The sequence below is a fragment of the Camelina sativa genome, chromosome 11, assembly GCF_030686135.1.
Source record: "Camelina sativa cultivar CO46 ecotype springtype chromosome 11, ASM3068613v1".
In the NCBI taxonomy this organism is placed as follows: Eukaryota; Viridiplantae; Streptophyta; class Magnoliopsida; order Brassicales; family Brassicaceae; genus Camelina; species Camelina sativa.
This window is the reverse complement of record NC_141890.1, coordinates 13,526,402-13,551,091: the sequence shown is the minus strand read 5'-3', so window position 1 is coordinate 13,551,091 and position 24,690 is coordinate 13,526,402. Positions and strand designations below refer to the sequence as shown.

General features: G+C 38.1%; 7 protein-coding genes across 10 annotated transcripts; 4 read left to right on the top strand and 3 right to left on the bottom strand.

Annotated features, from left to right (window-relative positions):
• The first annotated feature begins 416 nt into the window (after positions 1–416).
• Positions 417–2,827, top strand: LOC104723366 (VAN3-binding protein-like). 2 transcript variants are annotated; one of them, XM_010441716.3, is made up of 6 exons: positions 417–1,165; positions 1,347–1,731; positions 1,816–1,992; positions 2,091–2,140; positions 2,222–2,279; positions 2,358–2,827. In XM_010441716.3, exons 1-6 carry the CDS (start codon positions 866–868, stop codon positions 2,594–2,596), a joined length of 1,209 nt encoding a protein of 402 aa, XP_010440018.2. In that variant the 5' UTR covers positions 417–865; the 3' UTR covers positions 2,597–2,827. The 2 variants fall into 2 exon arrangements, with proteins under 2 accessions (XP_010440018.2, XP_010440017.2); XM_010441715.3 differs by having other exon boundaries at positions 662–1,165; positions 1,338–1,731.
• Positions 2,796–5,052, bottom strand: LOC104723367 (formyltetrahydrofolate deformylase 2, mitochondrial). The gene is made up of 8 exons (XM_010441718.3): positions 4,613–5,052; positions 4,407–4,519; positions 4,092–4,242; positions 3,926–3,999; positions 3,685–3,844; positions 3,373–3,471; positions 3,211–3,297; positions 2,796–3,130 (listed from the first exon to the last, which is right to left on the bottom strand). The coding sequence occupies exons 1-8, from the start codon at positions 4,766–4,768 to the stop codon at positions 2,984–2,986; spliced, it is 987 nt and encodes a 328-aa protein (XP_010440020.1). The 5' UTR covers positions 4,769–5,052; the 3' UTR covers positions 2,796–2,983.
• A 571-nt stretch (positions 5,053–5,623) lies between these two features.
• On the top strand, positions 5,624–7,881 carry LOC104723365 (uncharacterized). Its single transcript, XM_010441714.3, has 7 exons — positions 5,624–6,053; positions 6,128–6,298; positions 6,380–6,544; positions 6,633–6,797; positions 6,884–7,018; positions 7,362–7,459; positions 7,535–7,881. Exons 1-7 carry the CDS (start codon positions 5,859–5,861, stop codon positions 7,713–7,715), a joined length of 1,110 nt encoding a protein of 369 aa, XP_010440016.1. The 5' UTR covers positions 5,624–5,858; the 3' UTR covers positions 7,716–7,881.
• A 433-nt stretch (positions 7,882–8,314) lies between these two features.
• Positions 8,315–13,690, top strand: LOC104723363 (DNA mismatch repair protein MSH4). Of its 2 annotated transcripts, none has more exons than XM_087475776.1 (24): positions 8,315–8,494; positions 8,677–8,880; positions 8,997–9,032; positions 9,127–9,239; positions 9,334–9,379; positions 9,557–9,603; positions 9,704–9,811; positions 9,945–10,020; positions 10,206–10,278; positions 10,387–10,532; positions 10,633–10,718; positions 10,855–10,994; positions 11,079–11,218; positions 11,309–11,359; positions 11,657–11,720; positions 11,839–11,982; positions 12,080–12,147; positions 12,246–12,304; positions 12,396–12,552; positions 12,703–12,755; positions 12,832–12,930; positions 13,018–13,132; positions 13,206–13,328; positions 13,417–13,690. In XM_087475776.1, the coding sequence occupies exons 1-24, from the start codon at positions 8,429–8,431 to the stop codon at positions 13,579–13,581; spliced, it is 2,379 nt and encodes a 792-aa protein (XP_087331902.1). In that variant the 5' UTR covers positions 8,315–8,428; the 3' UTR covers positions 13,582–13,690. The 2 variants fall into 2 exon arrangements, with proteins under 2 accessions (XP_087331902.1, XP_087331903.1); XM_087475777.1 differs by having other exon boundaries at positions 8,335–8,494; positions 8,997–9,054; positions 9,158–9,239.
• Positions 13,691–13,798: 108 nt separating this feature from the next.
• LOC104723364 (large ribosomal subunit protein eL15z) lies at positions 13,799–15,662 on the bottom strand. Its single transcript, XM_010441713.3, has 4 exons — positions 15,195–15,662; positions 14,889–15,055; positions 14,347–14,544; positions 13,799–14,185 (listed from the first exon to the last, which is right to left on the bottom strand). The coding sequence occupies exons 1-4, from the start codon at positions 15,196–15,198 to the stop codon at positions 13,940–13,942; spliced, it is 615 nt and encodes a 204-aa protein (XP_010440015.1). The 5' UTR covers positions 15,199–15,662; the 3' UTR covers positions 13,799–13,939.
• On the top strand, positions 15,405–21,643 carry LOC104723361 (E3 ubiquitin ligase PARAQUAT TOLERANCE 3). 2 transcript variants are annotated; one of them, XM_087475775.1, is made up of 16 exons: positions 15,405–15,800; positions 16,022–16,197; positions 16,675–16,771; positions 16,963–17,035; positions 17,122–17,279; positions 17,378–17,454; positions 17,545–17,604; positions 17,694–17,850; positions 17,948–18,099; positions 18,221–18,385; positions 18,459–18,764; positions 18,897–18,935; positions 19,036–19,330; positions 19,442–19,561; positions 19,645–19,729; positions 20,745–21,643. In XM_087475775.1, exons 2-16 carry the CDS (start codon positions 16,032–16,034, stop codon positions 21,333–21,335), a joined length of 2,541 nt encoding a protein of 846 aa, XP_087331901.1. In that variant the 5' UTR covers positions 15,405–15,800; positions 16,022–16,031; the 3' UTR covers positions 21,336–21,643. The 2 variants fall into 2 exon arrangements, with proteins under 2 accessions (XP_087331901.1, XP_010440012.2); XM_010441710.3 differs by having other exon boundaries at positions 18,894–18,935.
• Positions 21,644–22,301: 658 nt separating this feature from the next.
• Positions 22,302–24,618, bottom strand: LOC104723360 (uncharacterized). The gene is made up of 10 exons (XM_010441708.3): positions 24,356–24,618; positions 23,998–24,057; positions 23,877–23,916; positions 23,574–23,752; positions 23,441–23,479; positions 23,246–23,341; positions 23,066–23,126; positions 22,855–22,982; positions 22,665–22,756; positions 22,302–22,563 (listed from the first exon to the last, which is right to left on the bottom strand). The coding sequence occupies exons 1-10, from the start codon at positions 24,401–24,403 to the stop codon at positions 22,449–22,451; spliced, it is 858 nt and encodes a 285-aa protein (XP_010440010.1). The 5' UTR covers positions 24,404–24,618; the 3' UTR covers positions 22,302–22,448.
• Positions 24,619–24,690: the final 72 nt, after the last annotated feature.

Genomic DNA, 24,690 nt, shown 5'->3' with positions numbered 1-24,690 from the left:
GGGTCTTATTAGCTGGATATATTTTCGTTTAACCAAAACTGTGAGTACTAAACTCAAGTTATAAAATAGTAATGCTAGCTAAAAAGACATTTATTTTAAAAAAATCGTTAATCCGTGAAACCAACGCAAACGATAGAGTGCATTAATAGAAAAACAAAGTGGTCTCTTTTACAGTTTTACGTATGATTATTATTTGAAGGAAGCTGGTCGGTTGTGGGGGAATGAATCGTATGAGAGCCGTCCGCTCAAAAGACATAATGCTCTCAAACCAATGCATCTGTCGCCCCTTTGTGGTTTCACAAACCGTCCCACCAGATTAAGATATTACCTGAATTCACGGACAATGTTCTAAACCACGATATTATCCTAATCTTTAGCCACACTTATATAAAGAAAGAACATGGAGACGAGTTCTTGAAATCTCAAGGACGCTTACGGTGATTAAAACACTCATCCAGATTTTTATTGTAATCTATCATTGTCAGTCTGCACGTACTTTTGGGACTTGTGGTTTGAATAATTCTCTTTCATAAAAAAAATAAAAAAAGATTCTCTTAATGGTGTAGTTTGGTTTATGCTCTTCCTCTTCTTTTCCACCTGAGTCAACATCATCCTTTTCATCTCCTTTTTTAAAAAAATCATTTTCTCTATTTTTTATTTTAGTTTTACAGTTCATTTCTGTTTTAATTCTGAAACTCAAAGCTGGTTGGTTTCTCTGTTTTGGTCACATGGTTTCCATCAGAAACATAACTCTTGCTCCACCAGGATAATAAATACCCTCTTCTTGTCTTGTGATCCCACGTCATCTTTTCAAAAATTCGAAAAATCTTTCATTTTCAATCTGAAGATTCATTTTTAGGAGAACATGGAGAATGAGTATTATTCAGATTGGAAAGATACTTCTTCCTCTTCATTGTTTGGATCAGAGAATATGGAGGAAGAGTTGGAAGATGGAGTTCTCAGAGCTGAAGAGCTTTTCTCATCGATTCCTCAGCCTCAGACACCTAAAGAGCCTATGGAGTTTCTCTCAAGATCCTGGAGTGTCTCTACTTCTGAAATCTCCAAAGCACTTGCACTCAAACATAGACAACAACAAGAACAGTTTTGCGTTGGCCAGAACAGTCCTCCTGTTGTGTTCCCTGTTGCTGCTGCAGATCCATTCGTGGTACGACCCTTTTTCTTATCCCTTTTTCTCATAATTATGGTGAGCAGTAGAAGTCAAAGACTTGTGAATTATATATGGTCATTGCACCAGTTCCCAACATAGTTCTTGGGAATTGGAATGTATAAAGTATAAACACTTTACATAGTTTAAAACTCTGGGAAACTGATTTTAGGCTGGGCAGATCTTGAACTCAGTTGGCACACGTAGAGCAGGGACATTGTCCAGATGGTTCCACCACCCAAAGGAACACAGCAGCAGCAGCACAATAACCAATCTCAAGAAGAAAGACAAGGTGCGCGTTGAGAACGCACACGTGCATTCTGCTGTCTCTATAGCGGCTCTGGCTGCAGGTTTAGCTTCTGTAACATCTGCAAGCAATTGCAAAGGGTCAGGCTCCAAGATGGCATTGGCTTTAGCCTCAGCCACTGAACTGTTAGCCTCACACTGTTTTGAGATGGCTGAGCGAGCTGGTGCTGACCGTGCACGTGTTACTTCCACGGTTAGATCTTCTGTGGATATCAACAGCCCTGGTGATCTCATGACTCTAACAGCCGCTGCTGCAACTGGTAAGGCCTTTTTTATAGCTTCATACAAGGCTTTGTGGACTAGTCGATATGCATTTGATCTGACTTTGTTTAAACTTACACTAGCTTTGAGAGGAGAAGCGGCTCTGAAGGCGAGGCAGCCAAAGGAAGCAAGGAAAAATGCAGCTATTGCCCCTTTTGAGAGGAGCTTCTCTGACTCTCACTGGCCTGCAAATCTGAAATTTAGATTGGAAGAACCAAATCTTCCATTTGAAGGCGAACTGATGCAATGTGCACGAAATGGTAGTTCTCTTCTGTCAGTGAGAGTTTGATCAATTGAAGAGTTTACTGAGATAAGAGATAGAGAGCTTAACTCTTTTTCTTTGTGCTTTAACTTGCAGGAGTGCAGCGAACTAAGCGTGTCTGCGTCTATATCAACAAGAAGTCTCAGGTACAGCATATTTGATTAGTATTTATAACACGCAACACATCTCAGTTCACTTCTAAGCCAATGCTTATTATGATTTTGCAGGTAATGATCAAACTCAAAAGCAAACATGTTGGAGGGGCATTCTCCAAGAAAACCAAATGTAAGCATTTAACTAATCTTTCAGTTTAGATAAATTACTTGAAAGACGGCATTCTGAACTTGTTGTTCCTTTCTGAAGGCGTTGTATATGGAGTCTGCGATGAGAAATCAGCTTGGCCTTACAGGAAAGAGAGGGAAAATTCAGAAGAAGTCTACTTCGGTCTGAAGACCGGACAAGGTCTTTTGGAGTTCAAGTGCAAGAGCAAGATTCACAAGCAGAGATGGGTTGATGGGGTTCAGTCTCTTCTCCGCCAAGTAAATTGCTTTGAGGCTGCCAAATGCTCGCTGGGATCTCTGAGTCTCAGCGGTCACACATGATGAAGGATCCTGTATATACATTTGATTATATACATATAATCCACATTTTTGCTGTTGTGAGGTATTTGCAAAACCTGGCAATGTACAATGTCAGTCTCTGTAACCTAAGGAAGACTTTTGGATTAAAACACAGCAGGTTGTTCATATGATCACAACAAGTGGTAGGAATATTGCTATGTACAGAAAGACATCAGAAGAATGATGAATCTCAATTGAACTTTTTATTTCCAATGATTCAGTTTCTGATTTGCTATGCCAAAACATTTACGTGTAAGCTATGAAGAATCAAAAACTTATAGAGAACTGGTATGTATCTTTTTGCTTGAGTGAGCGGTTTATATGAAGAATCAGGTGAGAGACGTGTCAGAGATTTTCATGTAGACCGTATTAGAATACGACAGTCTTTTGTATCCCATAAGGCAATACTCGCAGTTCGCAGTAAGATTTTATAGCTTTCATGAGACACTTCTTCTCGAGGTCCTCTGATTTCTGGACAAAGCTCCTCAAATTGTCTCGGTGGGAAACTCTCTCAACCTGTAAAAATCAAATTGAGACGATGCTGTAGAACAATGCAACCCTCAGAACAAATTAACTAGTTGGGAGAGATGAATCACCATTTGTTCAATGATAGGACCTGAATCAAGTTCCTCTGTAACAAAGTGACTTGTTGCACCAATTAGTTTCACACCTGCATCAAATGCCTAACCAACAGAATCTAGAAGCATAAGAGACAGAGATGAGCATTGAGGGATAGAGCCATCAAAGAACTAAGAAACCTGTTTCACGGGATTTCGCCCCTTGAATGAAGGCAAGAGGCCATGATGGATGTTGATTACATCTTTTCCATAATCTTTCAAGAAGTTAGCTGACAGTAGCTGTCAAAAGGAAAATGTTCCAGTCAACATCATCCGTCAATATAATACCTAATACTATGAAATTTCATATGCTAATAAAGCTGCTGCAGAGAAGCATAAACTCAAAGCAAGAACCTTCTAAGGAGACACTAGAGAAGACACAAGTAAACTGTAACAACGTCATCAGAATGAGACTATTCAGGAGCTTAGGATGGAAATTAAAATCTGATATACCTGCATGTATCTAGCCAGAACTAGAAAATCAGTATCCTTAACCAATTCCAAAATCTCTGCTTCTATTTTATTCTGATCGGTTGTTGGCAAATAATGATAAGAGATGCCATGCCTCTGGAGAAACCGCATAATATGGGTGTTTGGAGCTCTTTCATGGTTACTGGATAAACAAAATATCAGGAATCACACTAGTCATACCTAATATATGCATTCAGTTCGTTGATAAGAGTTATATGTAAACCTTATCACACATGTTATATCGACAGGAAGCTTTCCGTCCTGCCATCTATGTAACATTTCAACCAGACAATGATCCTACAGACAAAATTATCACACGACTTCAGGAAAAAAAAAAAAAAAAACAAGAGGACACAAAATAAAAGGATCTTTATGACACAAAAATTAACCTGTTTTGACAGTAGAAGAGCTATCTTGTGTTTGGGGTCTAAAGAGGGAACTCGTACAACCGAGCTCAAAGCACTAAATTGTTGTGCAATAGACTGAAAATCTTCATCCATCTGACTCCTCGGCCACTTTACTGGATCAAATATAAACTCACTGCCAAAAAGAATTTACCTTTTCATCACAACTAAACCCAAAAATAGAAACTTTTTAACTAGAATTCACTTGAAATACATTGGATTAGAAATTAACCAAAAGGATCTATTGAAGTAGCATCAAAGGTGAGATTTTTTTTTCAAATGGAAAAGTAGGAACTTTACCTTCGAGAGTAGAAGACGTTCTTGTTTTCAGGAACAAACACATCGTAACCAAGAATGTTTCCTCCTTTCGCAGCAATACAATCTGATAGTTTTGCTACAATCCCAACCACATCCTAAAACCAAAGAAGACGGAGAGTCACTAGTCTAGTTCTAATTAGTTTAGTTAGCATCCATGAATGTATTGTTGGATTCATATTGGAACGTACCGGACAATGGAAGACGTGGACGCCGGGGATGAGAATGGGTGAAACAGAGGAATCGAGGGACTCGCCGTGAAACTGAGAAGATTTAAAGGACCATTTCGTAAATGATCTAAAAGCTGTGGCGGAGAGACATGAGGTGGCTGAGACTCTTCGTATCATTGCCGCTATTTCTTCGAATCCGACTCATCCATCGTTACACCTTTTTATCCTTTGATTCTCTGTTGTTGAGTGTCTGATCTATGTGGGTCTGTTATTTCCCCTGTTTATTCACATATCAATCCTGAATTTTTTTTTAGCATAACTCAAATAGAGTGAGTTTTACTGTTTACTTCATCAAATTAATACAAAAATGAATATTATTACTATATGCTATCATAAAATAGATATTTTATTTATTCCTCCAATTTACAACTTGTTATTTCTTACAAATTTGTTTTCAGAGTAGTTGTTGATAAAAAAAATGATTTCTTTTATATAACATCAATTTCTATGCCTTTTAACAAAAAAAAAAAAAAACATCAATTTCTAATGAGAATTATTTCATCAAAGATATTTTTCAAGTGTAGCTATCTCTTATTAAAATAAAATTATCTCTTTAAGGATTTTTATGTCTCTTTACTCTACTTCTGCAAAATATGAATTTTCAACAATATATGCTAATTTGAAACAAAATACTTTCTATCAACAAATAACCATTAATCTTCCTTTCAAGTTATAATTATTCTCTTTCTTTTTTTTTTGTCAACTTATAATTATTCTGTATAACTTTCAAAATCTTTGACTTTCATGTTTCGTTCATTGTAATTTTTTTTTTAGATAAATATAATTTTACACTCATAAAAAAGTGTAATTTAATTTTTTCATCTTTCATTCATTATTAAACAGTTTTTTTAGATTTTGTTTTATTTTTTGTGCACAAAACAGTTTTTTTAGATAATACAGTATTTTACACTCATAATTTTTTTTTACTACTCAATCTTTTTACCCAGCAACTGGCACTTGCTTAATTCCAGGACACACACGACACGCACAAAAAAGAGATGGTACATGTATTTTTTTGCCGGATTTATTGTTCTCTACTTTTTTTTTCCGTAAATATGACTTCTCGTTAGATTGTGTCCTCTCCAAAAAAGTCTTTATTACCCAAAAAAGACAAGTCCATGCAATTTTGAAATCGGCCCCACGACGTCGTTTATCCCAAATCAAGCGAAAGTGAGTCAGAGCCTCAGAGGAGCTCAGACGTACGGTAATGGCGGATGTTAAGGACTCAGGAGCGATTACCAGGTATGGAATCGTAGGGATTGGTATGATGGGAAGAGAACATCTCATCAATCTTTACCATCTTCGTGACCAAGGCCTCGCCGTCGTTTGTATCGCCGATCCTCACCCTCCCTCACAGCTCCTTGCCATTGAACTCGCTCAATCCTTTAATTGGGAACTCAAGGTATTTTCAATTTGTACTTGATTAACTCTTTTGGTACTCGGGATTGAGATTTTCCATCTTTTGTTGTGATTAAGGTTTTCTCAGGACACGATGAGTTGCTCAAGAGTGAGTTGTGTGACGTGATTGTTGTGTCTTCTCCAAATATGACTCATCATCAGATTCTTATTGACATTATCAATTATCCAAAACCACATCATGTTCTTGTTGAGAAGCCTTTATGCACCACAGTTGCTGATTGCAAACAGGTCATTTTTTTTTTGTTTGGTACCAAATCTTGCTGAGTATGATGATTGATCATTTTCATGAAACTGTGTCTGGGAAATCAGGTTCTGGAGGCTGCGAAGAAAAGGTCAGATATGGTTGTACAAGTTGGTTTAGAATACAGATACATGCCGCCAGTAGCTAAGCTCATAGAAAAAGTTAAAGGCAGAGATTTTGGTAATGTCAAGATGGTAGCAATCCGAGAACATAGATTCCCTTTCTTGGTTAAGGTAGGCTCAGACAAGATGGACTCTGTGTAGTTATTTTTACACATCCTATTTTTTATATGATCGCTGAGAGAAGAGAACACATCACTAGGTGAACAACTGGAATAGATTCAATGTGAACACTGGAGGGACCTTAGTGGAGAAATGCTGCCACTTCTTTGATCTTATGAGGCTCTTTGCTGGTTCGAATCCTCTATGTGTGATGGCTTCTGGAGGCATGGATGTGAACCACAAGGATGAAGTTTATGATGGAAAGGTTCATTCTAATCCCAAATTTACACTCCATCAATGTAAAGGAGTCTTTGTTGTGAGTTTCATATTATTTGTTTCTCTGTGATATAGGTGCCTGATATAATTGATAACGCTTATGTTATAATTGAGTTTGACAACGGATGTCGTGGGATGCTCGATCTTTGTATGTTTGCTGAAGGAAGCAAAAACGAGCAAGAAATATCGGTTACTGGTGACATTGGAAAGGTGAGCTTTTTGAAGTATCATGGGCTCCTTTTTTTGCTTATTATGGTCTTGGTATGATAGAATTTTTTAAGTCAGAAATGAAAAAAATAGAGTTGGCTGTTTTTTATTTTGTATTGAATACACTGAACCTTTGTTATTCATGAAAACTACATATTTTCCATCTATTCCAAAATCACATGGCAGACATACATGCTAGCTCTCATGTAATCACTATCAGCTGAAGCTATGCATATAGGTGGCAGATGAGGCAGGGAAGATGAACATAAAGTGTTTTCTGACTATTTCTTTGGAGTTGTTTATATGAATTATGAGTTTTTGAGTTGGGGCCAATATTTTGTTGTAGGGGGAGGCACTTGTTCCAGAGGGCATAGTTCGATTTGGCAGTCGTGCAGAAGGAAGAGAACACGTTCAAACGATAAAAGCTGAGGATGAAAGAATAAAGTAAGATTGATTCATCTTCAATACATATAGTCTTTTGCAGTCTCACAAGTCACATCACATGATGTTTTAATTCAGATATGAAGGGTTGCATCATGGGTCAAGTTACTTGGAACACCTCACCTTCTTATCAGCAATCAGAGGTCAAGGAAGAGCAGCTGTTGATTTGGAAGATGGATTGATGGCTGTTGCCATTGGAGTTGCTGCACAGCTCTCCATTGAGGAGCGCCGCTATGTAACCATTGACGAGGTCTTGTGATTTGTGACTGACAGATAAGTAAAGAAACTACTATAGAACCTTTGTAAATCTTGTATCATTGCTGTTCATTATCTTTGCCATACAACTGTTTATTGTAATCTACTGTTATAAAAGAGAGGGTGATCAACTGTTATAAACTGTAATCTAAAGCTGAATCTTTTCTTTATTCTGTGTTTAAGCTTCTATTAGTAGGGGTTTGAATTGAGCAGAGTTAGCTACAATGAAGTGATCCTCCAACTTATTGCCCTGCTTAGGCAATGGGAACTGTATCAAACATACTCCTCAATTTCTCTATAATTCGGACAATACCAACGGATTCAAACTTTATTGGACCAAAACAACCGATCTAAAAACCAAGTGTTAAGCGACATTTTTTCAATGGGATAGAAGCTTAATTGTTTGTGAAAGGAATATTCATATGTAGTTGTCTGAAAATTGAATTTGATTGTAGTTTGACACTAAAGATATCGAATTTGATTTTATTTTGGTTATTTAGCCTTTTTACTTTAACCAACAAAATTGAACCGGGAAATACTCCCTGAGTAGTCTACTTGAACAGTTTTTGGTAATTTAAACCGGTTTCCGAAATAAATATCGGCGCAGTGAGTGAAGTGTCGTCGACTATATAATTCACAGTGGCGCGCTTTTGCCTTCATTTTCGGAACACTTGTCCCGATTGCTCAAATTTTCAAATTCTGATCTGTAGAGCGAAAATGGAAGACGACGGGGGAGAGAGATCGAGCTTCGTCGCCGGCATCATTGAGAACAGAGCCAAAGAGGTATACGGTTCCTTTATTTCGCTGTTCTGGCAAGACTATAGTCTCCGATTTGGCTCCTTTATTTGTGTTCTCTTTGGGTCTCCATTTCGCGACGGAGATTTCTGGGATTAGCTTCAGAATCTTATTGTTCGCGTGGTATTTTGAAGGTGGTGTTGGATTCTAATTTGAATTTTTCTGATTAGGTCGGGATGGCTGCTTTTGACCTAAGATCGGCTTCACTGCATCTATCTCAGTATATAGAGACGAGCAGCTCATACCAAAACACGAAGACGCTGTTGCGTTTCTATGATCCAACTGTGATAATCGTTCCTCCCAACAAATTGGCAGCTGATGGCATGGTTGGTGTATCAGAACTGGTGGATCGATGTTATAGCACCGTTAGGAAGGTGAGATTTTTTGTTCCATGGATGATAAGTCTGTACAAATTGGGGAATTGTAATATGTATATGTCTTTAGCTATATAGCAGAATCAATTGACGGTTACTATCTTGCCTTCTCGCAGGTTGTTCTTGCCCGTGGCTGTTTTGATGATACTAAGGTTGATCCAGGAACCTCTGATGGTACAAACATTCATTGATTCTTGTAGTCGTGTAGTTTTAAATGGATATGCGTTTTTTGGCTATATATTTCAGGGTGCTGTATTAATACAAAACTTGGCTGCAGAAGAACCTTTGGCACTTGGTTTAGACACTTACTATAAGCAGCATTATCTCTCACTGGCTGCTGCTGCAGCTACGATCAAATGGTGTCTACATCCTCAACCTTTTGCTTCAGTGAATTATCAGTTTGGTGTTTTTGAAATACTGAGTTTGGTGTGTTGTGTCATGACTCATGAGCAGGATAGAGGCGGAAAAGGGTGTGATTGTCACCAACCACTCACTGACTGTATGGGTTTTGGTTATGTACAATTCTCAATTACCTGGTTGTATATGCAGTAAATCCACAATTCTTGCATAATGTGTCATTGTTTCTTTATGGTTTTGGTCTTACCTGTTTCTTCTCGCGTTCTACCTTCTCATTACTGCTGATAGCATTTTTGTGGATTATGTTGCCTATGTCTAGGTAACTTTTAATGGATCGTTTGATCACATGAACATCGATGCAACTAGGTAGGATTACCCCGATATTGTTCATTTTCCTAGTGTATTAAATTATGGAGAATTTTACTGTAAATCGTTCTGTTTCATTGTTTACTTGATTTGATTGTAGTGTTGAGAATCTGGAAATCATTGATCCATTCCATAACGCACTTTTGGGCACTAGCAACAAAAAGAGGAGTCTGTTCCAAATGCTCAAGACAACAAAAACAGTTGGCGGGTATTTGGAAACACACTTTTTAAGAGTTGAAATTACAAATTGTGTCTTGTGAAACATATTGTATATGAGTTTGGCATGTGAGACCTCTTTAACTCACTAGTCATTTTTATTTCATGCATGATATGTTGGTCAGGACTAGGCTTCTTCGTGCCAATTTGTTGCAGCCTCTGAAAGATATTGAAACTATTAACACTCGCCTGGATTGCCTGGTTAGTATAGCTATTATTAAGGTGTCATATATCTTTATGGAACTTCTGAAAACATATCATTCAATTTCCGTTGGGTGTTAAATAAGTTGACTGACAGAGGTTGATAATTGTGCAGCTACCAGAAAACTTCCATTGTTTGATAATGCATTAATCGTAAGGCAAAATTTCTCTTCTTGTAATTGCAGGATGAGTTGATGAGCAATGAACAACTATTCTTTGGGCTCTCACAGGTTTTACGTAAATTTCCTAAAGAGACTGGTTAGTAATTAAGAGAAAAAGTGGGAAGATCCTGACCTTTTCTCATTGCATCCAATGTATTGAGCTTGTTTCTTCTCTTAATAACATCATCTCAAAACAAATTTCCAGATCGAGTTCTTTGTCATTTCTGCTTCAAGCCAAAGAAAGTCACAGAAGCGGTCCTAGGTTTTGATAATACCAGAAAGAGCCAAAATATGATTTCAAGCATCATCTTACTTAAGACTGCATTGGATGCTTTGCCTCTACTTGCTAAGGTGTTTTTCTTTCTCACTTGTTGTCAGTTTGTTCTTACTTGATTTTACAGCTATGTCTATGACCTATCCCTAACCTTAGTCACGCCATGTCTAAATGCAGGTTTTAAAGGACGCAAAGTGTTTTCTCCTTACCAATGTTTATAAGTCTGTGTGTGAAAATGATAAATATGCTTCCATCAGAAAAAAGTATGCCATTAGTGGATCTGGCTAGTAGATATTGACTATATACTTCGTTTCTGGAAGTTTTTTCCATTTCCTCCTCAAAATTTCTAAAAACTAGAGTTTCGAAGACACTAACTTCTTTATCCTCTTTTTGTTTCAGAATTGGGGAAGTTATTGATGATGATGTTCTCCATGCACGGGTTCCTTTTGTTGCCCGCACACAGCAGTGTTTTGCTTTAAAAGCCGGAATTGATGGATTTTTGGATATTGCAAGGAGAACCTTTTGTGATACTAGTGAAGGTGAACCAAGAATTATGCTTCTTTTTGTATTATCACTGATTTTTCCATTGTTCTGCTAATCTATAATCTTGAAAACATTGACAGCAATACATAATCTGGCCAGTAAGTATCGTGAGGAATTCAACTTGCCAAATCTAAAACTCCCTTTCAACAACAGGCAAGGCTTCTTTCTCAGAATTCCTCAGAAGGAAGTTCAGGGAAAACTTCCAAGCAAATTCACTCAGGTCAAAAACGTCCTTTCGTTGAAAAATTAATGTTCTATCTATATATATGGGGTTCCTGACTTAATTTGTCTTGTACGTGGTATGTTCCAGGTTGTAAAACATGGGAAAAATATACATTGTTCGAGTCTGGAACTGGCTTCTGTAAGTTAAATTATCAAAATTTCAGATGCACCGTTTCCTTGTGGCTTTATCAGTTTTAGCAGTTCAGGCTCACATTACAGCTATCTATACAAAGTTTAATAGTTGATGCAAATGATAATAAATGAACAAAACTCCCCTTCCAATGTTTTAATACACTGAAGACTTGAGACACCACGGATATATTTGATGAGAAGAATAAGCCCTCAAATCTAGGACAAGTAGGAGCTATGTTCATGATTTCAGGAACCTAGACACAATGTTTGATTAATATCTACCGTACAATGATCTGTTGTGCAGTTGAATGTCAGGAATAAGTCTGCCGCTGGAGAGTGTTTCATTCGAACGGAAACATGCTTGGAAGGTTGATAATTTCACATTGCTCACAAGTCTCAACTATATGTAGTAACCCGATTTATTATAATCCTATCATGCTTGATTTTTTAAGGCTATTACACTAAACGTTCTCTGTATGTATGCAGCACTGATGGATACGATAAGGGAAGATATCTCTGCCCTTACACTCCTAGCAGAAGTCTTATGTCTCCTAGACATGATTGTTAATTCATTTGCTCATACAATATCCACAAAGCCAGTGGATCGATACTCTAGACCTGAACTAACAGGTAGCTGACTTTCTCACTAAGATTCCTTAAACACCTTAAGTGAAATAATTGATCAACGTTTTGTGTGGAATTTACTTGCCTATATATTGTTTGGCAGAAAGTGGCCCACTGGCAATTGATGCTGGAAGGCATCCCATCCTAGAAAGCATACACAACGACTTTGTTGTAAGTTGTTCGCGCTATATCTCATGATTCTATCTATCATGATTCTTTGATATTGGGGCCGTGCACGTTTTTTTTTTAACACAAATTCTGTTTTGCAGTCTAATAGTATCTTCATGTCAGAAGCAACCAACATGTTGGTAGTTATGGGTCCAAACATGTAAGGGAACTCTTACTTTAACTCCTCGAGTGCTTATCAATCGTTCAGCAACTCATTGACTCATGTTTGTCTTTATATGTCATATCTCAAGGAGCGGAAAGAGCACATATCTCCAACAGGTGTGTCTAGTAGTCATTCTCGCTCAGATTGGCTGCTACGTCCCAGCTCGCTTTGCAACTATAAGGGTGGTTGACCGCATATTTACAAGAATGGGGACAATGGATAACCTTGAGTCGAACTCAAGCACGGTAATCCTTTAGACTCTGGCTCAGATTTCAATATGTCTCTTAACGATTTGGCCTGTTGATAAATCCCAACAGTTTTGATATTACAAATAGGGAAATACATATGGGGAGATGTGATATCACAATTCTGATTCCTTACTTTCAATGTCACAGTTTATGACAGAGATGAGAGAGACCGCTTTCATAATGCAGAATGTCTCCAACAGGTAGCCTTGATGGAAGCAATCAATACAAACGAACCTCCCCCTCAGTTTCATATCTTAGTAATGCCTCAAAATGTAGGAGTTTGATAGTCATGGATGAACTTGGGAGGGCGACTTCTTCCTCAGACGGGTTAGCAATGGCATGGAGCTGCTGCGAGTATCTCTTATCACTGAAAGCGTAAGCCTTTAACTGAGTTTTTCCCACTGCCAGAAAGCTACTTAATAAGTAAATGCAAATGTGCAATTTGTGGCTATAAACTTGCAGGTACACAGTATTTGCAACCCACATGGATAGTCTCGCTGAGTTAGCAACCATCTATCCAAATGTCAAGGTTCTTCACTTTTATGTAGACATCAGAGACAACCGCTTAGACTTCAAGGTTCTATCTGCCTTCCTCGCGTATGGGTTTGGGGTTTACATACTGTTGCTGAATGTTACATTTTTCTTATCAGTTTCAATTGCGAGATGGAACCCTACATGTTCCACACTATGGCCTTCTATTAGCCGAAGTGGCTGGTCTGCCTAATACAGTGATTGAAACAGCTAGGACCATAACCTCAAGAATCACAGACAAGGTATTACCCAAACAATTAAAATAGGCTAGCATAAACTATTAAGCTCTTTTGCCTTGCTAGTTCTCATATATTAAAGATGGTTGTGCAGGAAAATAAAAGAATAGAGCTAAATTGTGTGAAGCACCACGAAATACATAGGATCTACCGAGTTGCTCAAAGGTTGATATGCTTGAAATACTCTTCACAGACAGAAGACTCAATTCGTCAAACTCTCCAAAATCTAAGGGACAGTTTCATCGAACAAAGGCTCTAAGATAACAACTTCTTGGAAATGTTAATAAGGCGTCATTGTTGGTATTCACGTTACAAATCAACCGTTACAAGTCTTCATTGGTTCAAATTTAGAGAGATAGTTCAAGACATTCCGGTTTATTTGCATCTTCAAGAATTAAGTAAGGCACGAGCAAATCTACACGTGGGATATTGAGTAGAAACGAAATCGCCATAAAAAATAACTTAAACTTGCTCTATGGTCAGAATTAAAGTTATTAAGACCTCAAAACTTGAAACAAACTCTTGAATGTGAAAGTCTTCCATCCCAATGTAATTCCAGAATTCCGAAACACAAATCCACACGGATGATATACCAGCAAAACAAAACATAAAGTTGATCACCGGTAACGGCGAAGAACCAAACTGTTGTTCTTCTTCCAGGTAGCCCTGCGAGAAGGACGGTTCTTGTGGTTGTTGTGACCCTTTCCACGAAGACCACGATTCTTCTTTCCTTCTGAGGTGAGCCCTCTGAGTTCTCTATGCTTGTGCACGGGGTTGCAGATCCAGTTGATCCTTGGATCATTTCGGACAGCATTGTGTGCGGGGTCTACAAGGATAATCTCGTAGTACTTGTAGGTAGAGTCCTGAGTAAAACAGAGACAGCCAAACAGTTATCATCCGAATACATTACACATCTAGAGATTACTAATTCACATGCCATATACTGAATGTACAAAACTCGAGTTCAGTTTCGACCAACAATAGATAGTTACTACAATAAAGAGAGTGAGGGTGTGATTCATACCTCATTGAGCCAGTAGGAGTTAACGACCCTAAGGCCACCCAATTTGCGACCAGCACGTTCCTCAGCAACAGATCTCTTACTACGCTGGAACTTGAGCTGTGTTACTCCCTGGTTGGTGGGTTTACCATAGACAATACCCTTAGGCACTGGCCTCTTGCGACCACCACGTCTGACACGAACACGGTAGACAACAAATCCCTGATAAAGAGAACCCAGAAAAGAAGTCAGAAAAACACATTCAACCGATAAAAAGGTACATTGTCTAATAAAGGAATTAAAAAAATGTATCAATCTTAGACAGGAACAGAGTCCACAGAAGATAAAGAGCTGTTCAGTCAGAAGAATGAATCGATGTAGCTGGGTTCAGGAAGTATTCTATCATATTCGCGAAAGACAAAAAAAATGCCTACGCATCAAGACACCGCTTAACCAGCAAATTAAAAAGACAAAGGCTTGATTCAACATTTTTACCTAAACACTACATACGATTTCTAACTTTATAATACAAACAAAATGAAGAGGAAAAGAAGATAAGGAAGGACCTGCTTGGCCTTGTAGCCGAGACGACGAGCTTTGTCGGGACGAGTGGGACGAACAAGACGAACGATTGAAGGCTGCTGGCGATACTCCCAGCACCTAACCCTCTGCAGAAACCTCATCACATCCGACTGCTTCTTCCTCCATAGCTCCGACACGTATTTGTACGCACCTATATCGTCAAAAAAAAAAAAAAAAAAAAAAAACACATTTCGTAAATTCATTTTCTAACAAAAACATATATAAACACCAATGAACAATACAGAAACAACATCAAAGAGAAAGAAAGAGCTGATGAACAAGAAACATACCCATTGCGAATTCCGGCGTCGCAGTCACTTCTTTCTTCTGATTAGGTTTACGCCTTAAATAGATGTCTCCATGGGAGCAGCTAGGGTTTCCATTAGATTGAGCAAAGCCCTTATTGGGCCTGGTATTTATTGGGCCTTTTTAATGACAGACATGAACTATAAGGGGTCCATGAGAAGTTAATATATAAAACAAAAAGGCAAAAAGAAAGAGAATTAGGGTGATAGGGATACGAGACAGTTCTCTGATCAAACCCTAGAGTTCGTTTCGTATTCCTGTTCCATCGGTTTCTCCTGCATATACATATCAAAAGGCTCAAAGATTTCTCAAATTCTTTCCCCTCGAGATCGTCTGCAATTTCACCGTCGTTTCAAATTCTAATTCCCCGAGTCGGGTGGCTCGGAGAGTTTCTGGAGATCGTCTGGGTTGAAGCCAATCGTTTCAATTGTTTTGCGGCGGCCGGTTTAATTGAAGATTTCTACAGTGTTAGCTGAGCGTTATATTATATTCGATTCAATTCAAGCACGGGCGTTCTCTTTGATCTGAAGTCATCTCGAAGCGCGTGAGAGAGAGAGAGAGGTTTCATCTCTTGAAGTCGAATTAGAGAAGTAAAGAATCAAATATATATATATATATATATATTGAGTTTTTCTTGTTGTATGAGTTTATACATACTTGTTGGAAATCAAATTCTGGCCTTCATATTTTTTTTTTTAAATTAAGGAAGGGCTTCTTGGGTTAAGGTTTTTTTTTTTTGGGAAAGAGTAGAGAGATTCTTGTGTGGGTGTGTGTGGTTTATATATATTGTATTTTTGATTCTATTTATCAGATTAAATCGAATGGCAATTTATTACAAGTTTAAGAGTGCGAGGGATTATGATACTATCCCCATGGATGGTCCTTTTATATCAGTTGGTATTCTCAAAGAAAAAATTTACGAAACTAAGCATTTGGGAAGTGGTAAAGACCTTGACATTGTCATCTCTAATGCCCAAACTAACGAAGGTTTGTCTTCCTCCTCCTCTTTATGCTATATGCATCTAACTCTCTTCACCTCTCTGTGTCTTTAATCCTTAGTAGTAGATACGTGTCTTTTGTTTTATAGTTAACTACGTGAGAATCTTGTCTTTGTCTTTATCAATATTTACTTATAGATTTGGTTGGAGCATCTTCTAAATATCTGGTTTTTACATGTTTTGTCAAACTTTGTTGCATAGTTTGTGGCTATTTTCTGTTGCACTGTGGTATTTGTTTAGTTCTAATTGCTCTACTTCCTTGTTATCATCATTAGATAGAAAAGACACCAGCAATCAAGTTTTTGCATACTGGTTTATCTTTGTGTTGAATGTGATTACCTTTCTGGGGATACTGTTATGAATTGGTCGTGGTTGGGAATCATTTAGAAAGAGTTACTACGCTTCTCCGCTGATAGATTTGCAATCTGTGGCCTTCATATTTATTTTCTCTTTGCTGCAATTTCAGAATATCTAGATGAAGCAATGTTAATCCCAAAGAATACCTCTGTTCTCATTCGCCGTGTCCCTGGACGCCCTCGCATCAGAGTTATTACCATACCAGAGTAATTTCTGAGATCTATATCTTTAATTTTTAATTTCTCATCTGCTTAGTTCAGTCCTAGTGGCTCTTTTTCCTCAAATCTGTGAAAGAAATACAAAAAAAAACAAACGGTATAAGCTGGGAATTTTATAATGATTTGTGTGTGAAGTTATACCCTCATGTGTAATGATGTAACATAACTACATTTTGCAGGCCTAGAGTTGAGAATAAAGTGGAAAACGTTCAGGCTGATACTAACAATATTGTTACTGCTGATATAACTGCAGTGAGTTGTGCAAGTTTTCTAGGTTTCTGTTGGCATTGACTTCCAGTACAAAACTAATTAATTCACATCTTAATAATACGTTATAGGCTGAAGATGAATTTGATGAGTTTGGGACTGATTTGTATTCAATCCCTGATGCACCATCTATCCATTCTAGTCACGACCCTGCACCAGCCGATGATAAGGTAGATGAAGAAACCAAAATAAAGGCGTTAATTGACACTCCGGCATTAGACTGGCAGCAGTAAGTAGTCTTCTTGAAATGATGTACTTACTTGGGCATGTGGAATTAAATCTTGACATACATTTTGCATAACCTTCTTATTTTCTTTCATGTTACAGACCAGCTGCGGATGGTTATGGCCCGGGCAGAGGTTATGGAAGGGGTATGGTTGGAAGGATGGGTGGACGCGGTTTTGGTAATTATACTTTTGCTATACGATTTACTTGTTTTCTTTAGTTCCCTCAGATTTATTTTGCTCAGTAACTGATTTTATGTGTGTGTATAGGAATGGAAAGAAAGACGACTCCGCCACCAGGCTATACTTGCCATCGTTGCAATGTTCCTGGTATTTTAGAATTTTTTTGTTGAATTTTATTTTTATTTGTCGTTATTACCTAGATAAAACTGTGTTCTGAGCATCTTTTCCTGACTCAGGACATTTTATTCAACACTGCCCCACAAATGGCGATCCTAGCTATGATGTTAAGAGAGTTAAACCACCTACTGGTATCCCTAAGTCAATGCTGATGGCGACCCCAGATGGCTCTTATTCCTTGCCAAGCGGCGCAGTAGCAGTTTTGAAACCAAATGAGTACGTCATTGCTGAACTAAAATGGCGAAGTTGTTCCTCTTTACCATTATTCACCTAATAAATCATTCATTATGTTGATCAATATTAACAAATTCAGGGATGCGTTTGAGAAGGAAATGGAGGGATTGACATCAACAACACGTTCTGTTGGAGAATTTCCTCCTGAACTCAAATGTCCATTGTGCAAAGAAGTAATGAGACATGCTGCACTGACGAGCAAATGCTGTTTCAAGAGTTACTGTGACAAGTGTAAGTTTCCTAGTCATATCCCAATACATCTCATGCCTTTTGCTGTTCCACAAAAGCCTTTTACTTTAATCATTATGAATTACAGATCCTGGTTGTTTGACTTCAATTATCTACTTTTCAGGTATCAGAGATCACATCATTACGAAGTCAAAATGTGTCTGTGGAGCACCTGATGTACTAGCTGATGATCTTCTACCAAACAAGACCCTAAGGGATACTATAAACCGTATGTTGGAGTCTGGTAACAGTAGTGCTGAAAACGCTGGCAGCATGTGTCAAGTCCAAGGTATTTCATTCTGCATTCATAGTCTTTTTTTTGTTTGCACTTTTATCAGTAAACTAAAGAGTATTAATTCTAGATATGGAGTCTGCACGATGTCCACCTCCCAAGGTTCTGTCACCTACTACATCTGTTGCATCTGGAGACAAAATGAAACCAGCTCCTAGTAACAACAATGAGACGTCAACTCTAAAGCCGTCGGTCGAAATAGCGGAGATCACAAGTGCTCCTCGGGAGACTACAGAAGTGGTTAAAGTGGAAAAGCCAGATGATGCATCTGAAAACACTCGAGGATCCTTGAATGGCAAGGAAGCAGCAGTTCCACAGCTGAACACGCAGGCACCCAAGGAAGAAATACCACAGCAGGTTGCTTCTGGGGAGCAAGGTAATCCCTGACTTTCATCCTATTAGCATAAAGAAGAGAAAGCGTCACTAAATCCTTTTGCACATTTATGTACACTAATGTTTTGCAATTAGTATCATTTGTAAAGTAATGCATACTTCTTCTCTTTAGCAGGAAAAAGAAAAAAAAAGAAACCTCGGGTGCCTGGAACTGGTAACTCTTTTTCCTATTATGCTGAGTACTATTTCTTCCCAGTCTATGCTAACTGTATAGAGAGGCTTAACCGATTGTTTGTCTTTGTGATCTGTTGCAGACATGCAGTGGAATCCCATGTCAAATCCAGCAGGCCCTGACTATATGATGCCCAAGGGTCCAGGTCCTGGTAATCAGTACTTCAATGGTGTGCAACTCGGCTTCAACGGCGTTCAACCTGGGTTCAATGGCATTCATCATGGTTTCAATGGGTTTCCAGGCCCTTTTCCTGGCTCGATGCCTCCTTTTGTTGGCTATGGATTAGGGCCCATGGACTTGTCGTTTGGCAACATGATGCATTCAGATCCTTTTGCTGCACAGGGCTTCGGGTTCCCTAATCTACCACCACCCCATAGGTACTGACAAACTGATACTTGCACTCTCATTTCAAAATAGTTTGTGATTTTGTCTCTTTCATTGTAGTTATTAGTAAGCTATATAATGACCAGCACATGTGACTCGAACAGGGACCTTGCAGAGATGGGGAATCGTATGAATCTCCAACGTCCTATTATGGGGAGAGAGGAATTTGAAGCTAAGAAAGCTGAGATGAAAAGAAAGCGTGAAAACGAGAGACGTTCAGAAGGGTAAACCACTAAGCAATCGCTACTTCCAGGCTAATGTATTACTGCAGCATGTTTAACTTGATGTTTGTTTTTGTGTGGTGCAGAGGGAATGTCTACAGGGAAGGTGAGAAGAACCGAATGATGAACAATAACTCAGCAGCCTCTTCCTCGCCCATGAAACCAAAAACTGTATGTATCATTTTGTTGTCTCAATGCTCTCTCTCTCTCCCTCTCTCTCTCGGCCAACTGGTTTGGCTTTCAAGAGACCACCTTTTTCAACACTATATTTCTCTCTTTTATCTCTTATTATCTTTATCGCTCTCTGCATTTATCAGTACGTCAAGGAATATGGTTTGATTCCACAATTGCTAAATAGGCGTCTGTTTACATTATAGTTAATTTTGGTTTAGGGGGTATTAGTCAAGATGAGAGACATTTAAGAGTAGATGCGGTAGAGGGAAAATATGGACCTAAATGCAATAAAATGTATTGACTTGTATAGAATGCATAAAAATGAATTCCAGTCTTCTCTTAGGCAGTTTGGTCACAAGTAAAAAGCACGACCGATCCCATGATTCGTTTGCATATTCAAAGATATAAAATTTGTATGGGGGAAAAAATGTTAAGCAGAGAGTTCTAGACTTGTATGAAGAGGTTTTAAATTCGGGGTATTAAATAAATTAACGGGTTGATATGCTTTTATATAGTTCTTTCCACATTGGACTCACATTCTTTGCGGGTTTGTCGGAGACATGGTCCCAAACTGACCAGTAAATAATGTTTAGCATTGCCGTGCGTCTAAAACATAAATTTTCTTTTTAATTCTTTACATTATTATTTTTGTTTGTTATTTATTAAAAAATGTAGATATGTAGTCTATATTTTAAAGAAAACATATTGATATCAAAATCATAGTAAATCTATATTTTTTAAATTACATTTATATATATTAAAACAAAATAAAACGTTAGTGTAAGGTCCATAGGTGGTGTCATGTTTTTAAAGTGATAAAGGGACGTTTACATGAAAAGTGAACAACCTTTGTTTGCTCACTGTTTACTTCGTGCTTAACTAAATTAACAAGCTAAATTAGAATTTAGGTGAAAAATGAGTTTGGGCTTACTTAATGTATCTTTTATTGGGCCCAAGACCCAAATTCCTCTTACTAAATGTAACTCTTATTGATTGGGCCTTGGATGAACAGAAACAGGGACCTCGACCACCGATTTCGCCTGATTACGACCGTCGCCGGCGATCGGAGAAATTGTCACCGGAGCGTCATTCATCCCGGAGGCACAAATCTCCCTCTCGATCATCCAGCAGGAGATCTGAGCGTGATCACCACCATGACCGTCATCAAGATATGAATTCCGAACATGACCGCCGCCGTGACCGTCACAGAGAGACAGATCGCAAGCACCGTAAAAGATCCGAAAACCAATCATCGGAGCCAACTGCAGCAGAGATCGATGATGACAACAAGTCCAGCGTATTCGCTCGCATAAGCTTCTTAGAGGAGGAATCATCTAGCAAGCACCGGAAGACATCATCTAAGTCTTCTCCAGCAGCATCACCTCCAGAGAGCTCGGTGGTTGCGGCTGTTTCATCGGGTCGTCGTCACAGTCGGAGGGAAAGAGAGTCGGCAGAACACGATTCCAGTGATGATGAAGACAGACATTTCAAGAGGAAGCCATCAAGGTACAAGCGATCTCCTTCGGTGGCGTTTTCTGACGCCGGTGGTGATGAGCATTTCCGCCATTCCAAGCGATCGAAAGGAGAGAGATCACGAGCTTGATTCGAAGAATGAAAGATACAGAAGAATGCATAAAACGACCTTCATCATCATATTCAACCGCCTGGAGACGAAGCCATGGCCAAAAACAAAAAGAGAAACAAAAACAAAAGAGTTATTAGAGTAATCTGCTCTGTTGCGTTAATTAAAGAAAAAGTCCTCTGTAATCGGATGTTTGTGTAATAATATATAAAGGGAATGGGTTTCATTTAATTTTCAGTTTGTCACACTCTTCGTTTTTTTTATTTAAAACAGCTAATGTTTCTCTTTATGTAACTTTTTTATTAATATATAAAACTAAGTTTTTAAAATTGTATTCGCATTTGTGCGGGATCTTTATTTTACTTTAATGTTGTATTTTCAGTTTTAATGATTTTTCTTTTACATCATTTTTATTTTAATGAATATATTCAATTGTATTAAAAAGTGCGTAAAGTTCAAATCTTGTATCTAAAACAAATATTATCAGATTAAATCTTTTTAAATAATATATGAGTTTTTTTTAAAACATCTGATTTTATTATCTTGAATCAGAAAATACATAGTTATTCATGAGCATATACAACGAATAGTAAAGTAAAACAAAATAATAAAAAACGTAAAATTACACGCTGCTTCCTTTATTAGATAAGAGTTATACGATAACTGAGTAACAAATCTGTTATTTTCATTCTTCGTCTTGTTTTTTTCATTCTTCGTCTTGTCTTGGATCTTCTTTCTATGGCTATTATTTTGTTGATGAAACTCCACTAGTTATTATTTACGATTTCAATAATATTATCAATAAAATTTTACGTTTGAAATCTTATCTGTAAAATTTTACATTTATTTCAAAGTTTGTGTAGTTACGCAGATTTGTATCTACCGTTAAAATATTTCCAAAATATGTGTATGAATTAGTCTATGATAGCATAATGATATTGTCAAATTTGCAATTTACACACTATAAAGACTATCTTTTAAGAGCTATTTTGAGGCAATTTCTCATCTCTTTATATACGTACAAAAACACTCATGTCCAAGGACATTACTTTTAAACTTCAAATACTGTGAGAAGACAGTAGACAAAAGTGAGTGCATGTTTCCAGCGGATGGAACGAAAGAAACCTGTCTATTTCACATTTCAGTAAGGATTAAAGAGGACACAATTACAACGTATGCAAGAAATATGAATAATCCTATTTGAACTAATACTCTTGGATTTTCTCTCATATTTGGGGACGTCACCGACCTGCAAAGCAAAAAACCCCTAGTGAGTCCAGTTTGAATTGTTCTTCTTATACTACAAGAAACCATCATCTCTAAACCAAAGATGAGATTTCGATTCTTAACCTTGCAATTCGCTGCGAGAGACGATGAAACGGTAAACTTTGGATGAACACGATGCCTGGTCCCGTTAGAGTCGCTGTTACTACGTTATCACCCTTTTTGATATAAAAAAAATAGAAGATTTGTAAGTACGACGAGAGGAACAATCTTGATACATTTTGTTTGTATTGGATAAGAAAGATATGTAACTTACCCCAAAGACTGCCCGTCTTACAGCTGTAGCATTGTATTTGATTTGGAAATTGATCGAGGGAGTGAGAGCAGCAATGCAAGAAACATCAATGGTGAGAACTTCTCCCACCTCCAGGTTTTTCTGTACAACTTATGAAGCAAAAGGAGTCGGATCAGTTTAAAAGGCCTAAACTGAAAGAGCATCATGTTGTAAATTAACCTTAGTTGCATACCAGAGCCACCAGCGATAATAAAAGCAAGACCCTGGCCAGAGAGCCTTTGTCTCAGAAACCCCTGCAACAATGATTATGTGAGTTCAAAGCCAGACGTATATAAAATTTAACATACATTAGTAGCATCTAAGTTTAGAATGAACTAAGCCAAAAGACAATGGAATGTATTGTTCTCCTTACCTCAGCGCCAACTGCAGCAATGTTTCTTGCTCTATGTCGTTGATAAACAGAATTTACAACCTTCACATCATGAACCGAACAGAGAAATGCATCTGGCTACATAACAAAAAGAAAAGGCCATATCAGTGAATGTGGAGGAAAACGCTGAGAACTAAGCATCTACAAAAACTGAAGGTTTTCGTTAATCAGCTCTACCTGGCAAAGGATGTCGCCACCAAACATGGCCAAATCAACCTTCACAGAAAGATAAGAACGAGATAAAGAGTTACATTAAGCATGACACTTAATAATAAGGAAGAAAATCATGGCGAGAGCAAGAATCACTAACTGGGAGAATCCTTGCCAAGGAAGGTGCAGCGATACCGACAAATCCATCGTTTTGCCCAGTGTTGCGAAGAACAATACTGCTAACACTCTTGCCTAAAATCCACTGTACAACTCCAACTTCTTGTTCAGGGGTATAAGTATTGTCCATCTCAACGGACCCAGACATGTAGCACATTGAACCTACAGCACCATACCTAATCAGTAACATATACAATTCTAACCAAACCGATCTTACAAAACTGAATGAGCAATTAGGATGATTAAGTTGCAAAGACATTAAAACATTGAATAGACTGGAAATTACCAGGCTTAGCAATGACCTTCTCCTGTGGTTTTAACATTATCTGTCGACAAACAATCAAATGGTTAAAAGAGCTTGAGGATATGACACACAGGTCCACAAAATGCGCAAACTAGAAACCTACCTGAACAACCTGTGCTTCACCACCCAAAATTTGGAAAGGTGTGATCGTATCTTCCTGACTCTGCATCACATGAGCACTTTTGTGAGACTATACTCTTTACAGACAGATTCAAGAGATCAATTCTCTCCCAGGAAATAACTTATTGGCATTATCACAAAACGTAATCATGAAAACCAAAACAGATTGGATCGTACGATTAACAGTGGTAAGAAACGGAAACAAAACTCAAACATCACAGTCCTCAACACCTACACGAAAGGATCCTAAAATACTCGCGAAAGAAACACATTTGAACACTAGCCTTCTCAACAGTAGTGTAGGTAGCAGAAACACGAATCTTAGAGGGGGAGAAGAGAACCTGATAGACATAAGGCTGAAATGGAGTGGAGAAAAACGGAGCAGCCATGGCGGTGAAAACCTCAGAGAGACCGTCGAACAAAACCTCCGAAATTCCAAAATTCCGAACCTATCCTCACCAATTTGATTCGAAAACGTTCCGCGTCGATGCGGAAGGATCAGATCGTAGATCCAAATATCAAACAACACAGAAGAAAACTTCTGAATTTTCTCAAAAGTCCGGTCGAAATGTTCGCGGTGGATGTGACCGACGGGCGCCCAATTAAAATTCAATTCGCTTAAATCGGCCTTTACTCACTGGAGAAGCTGCACGTGGAATCTTCCTACGTGGAGAGC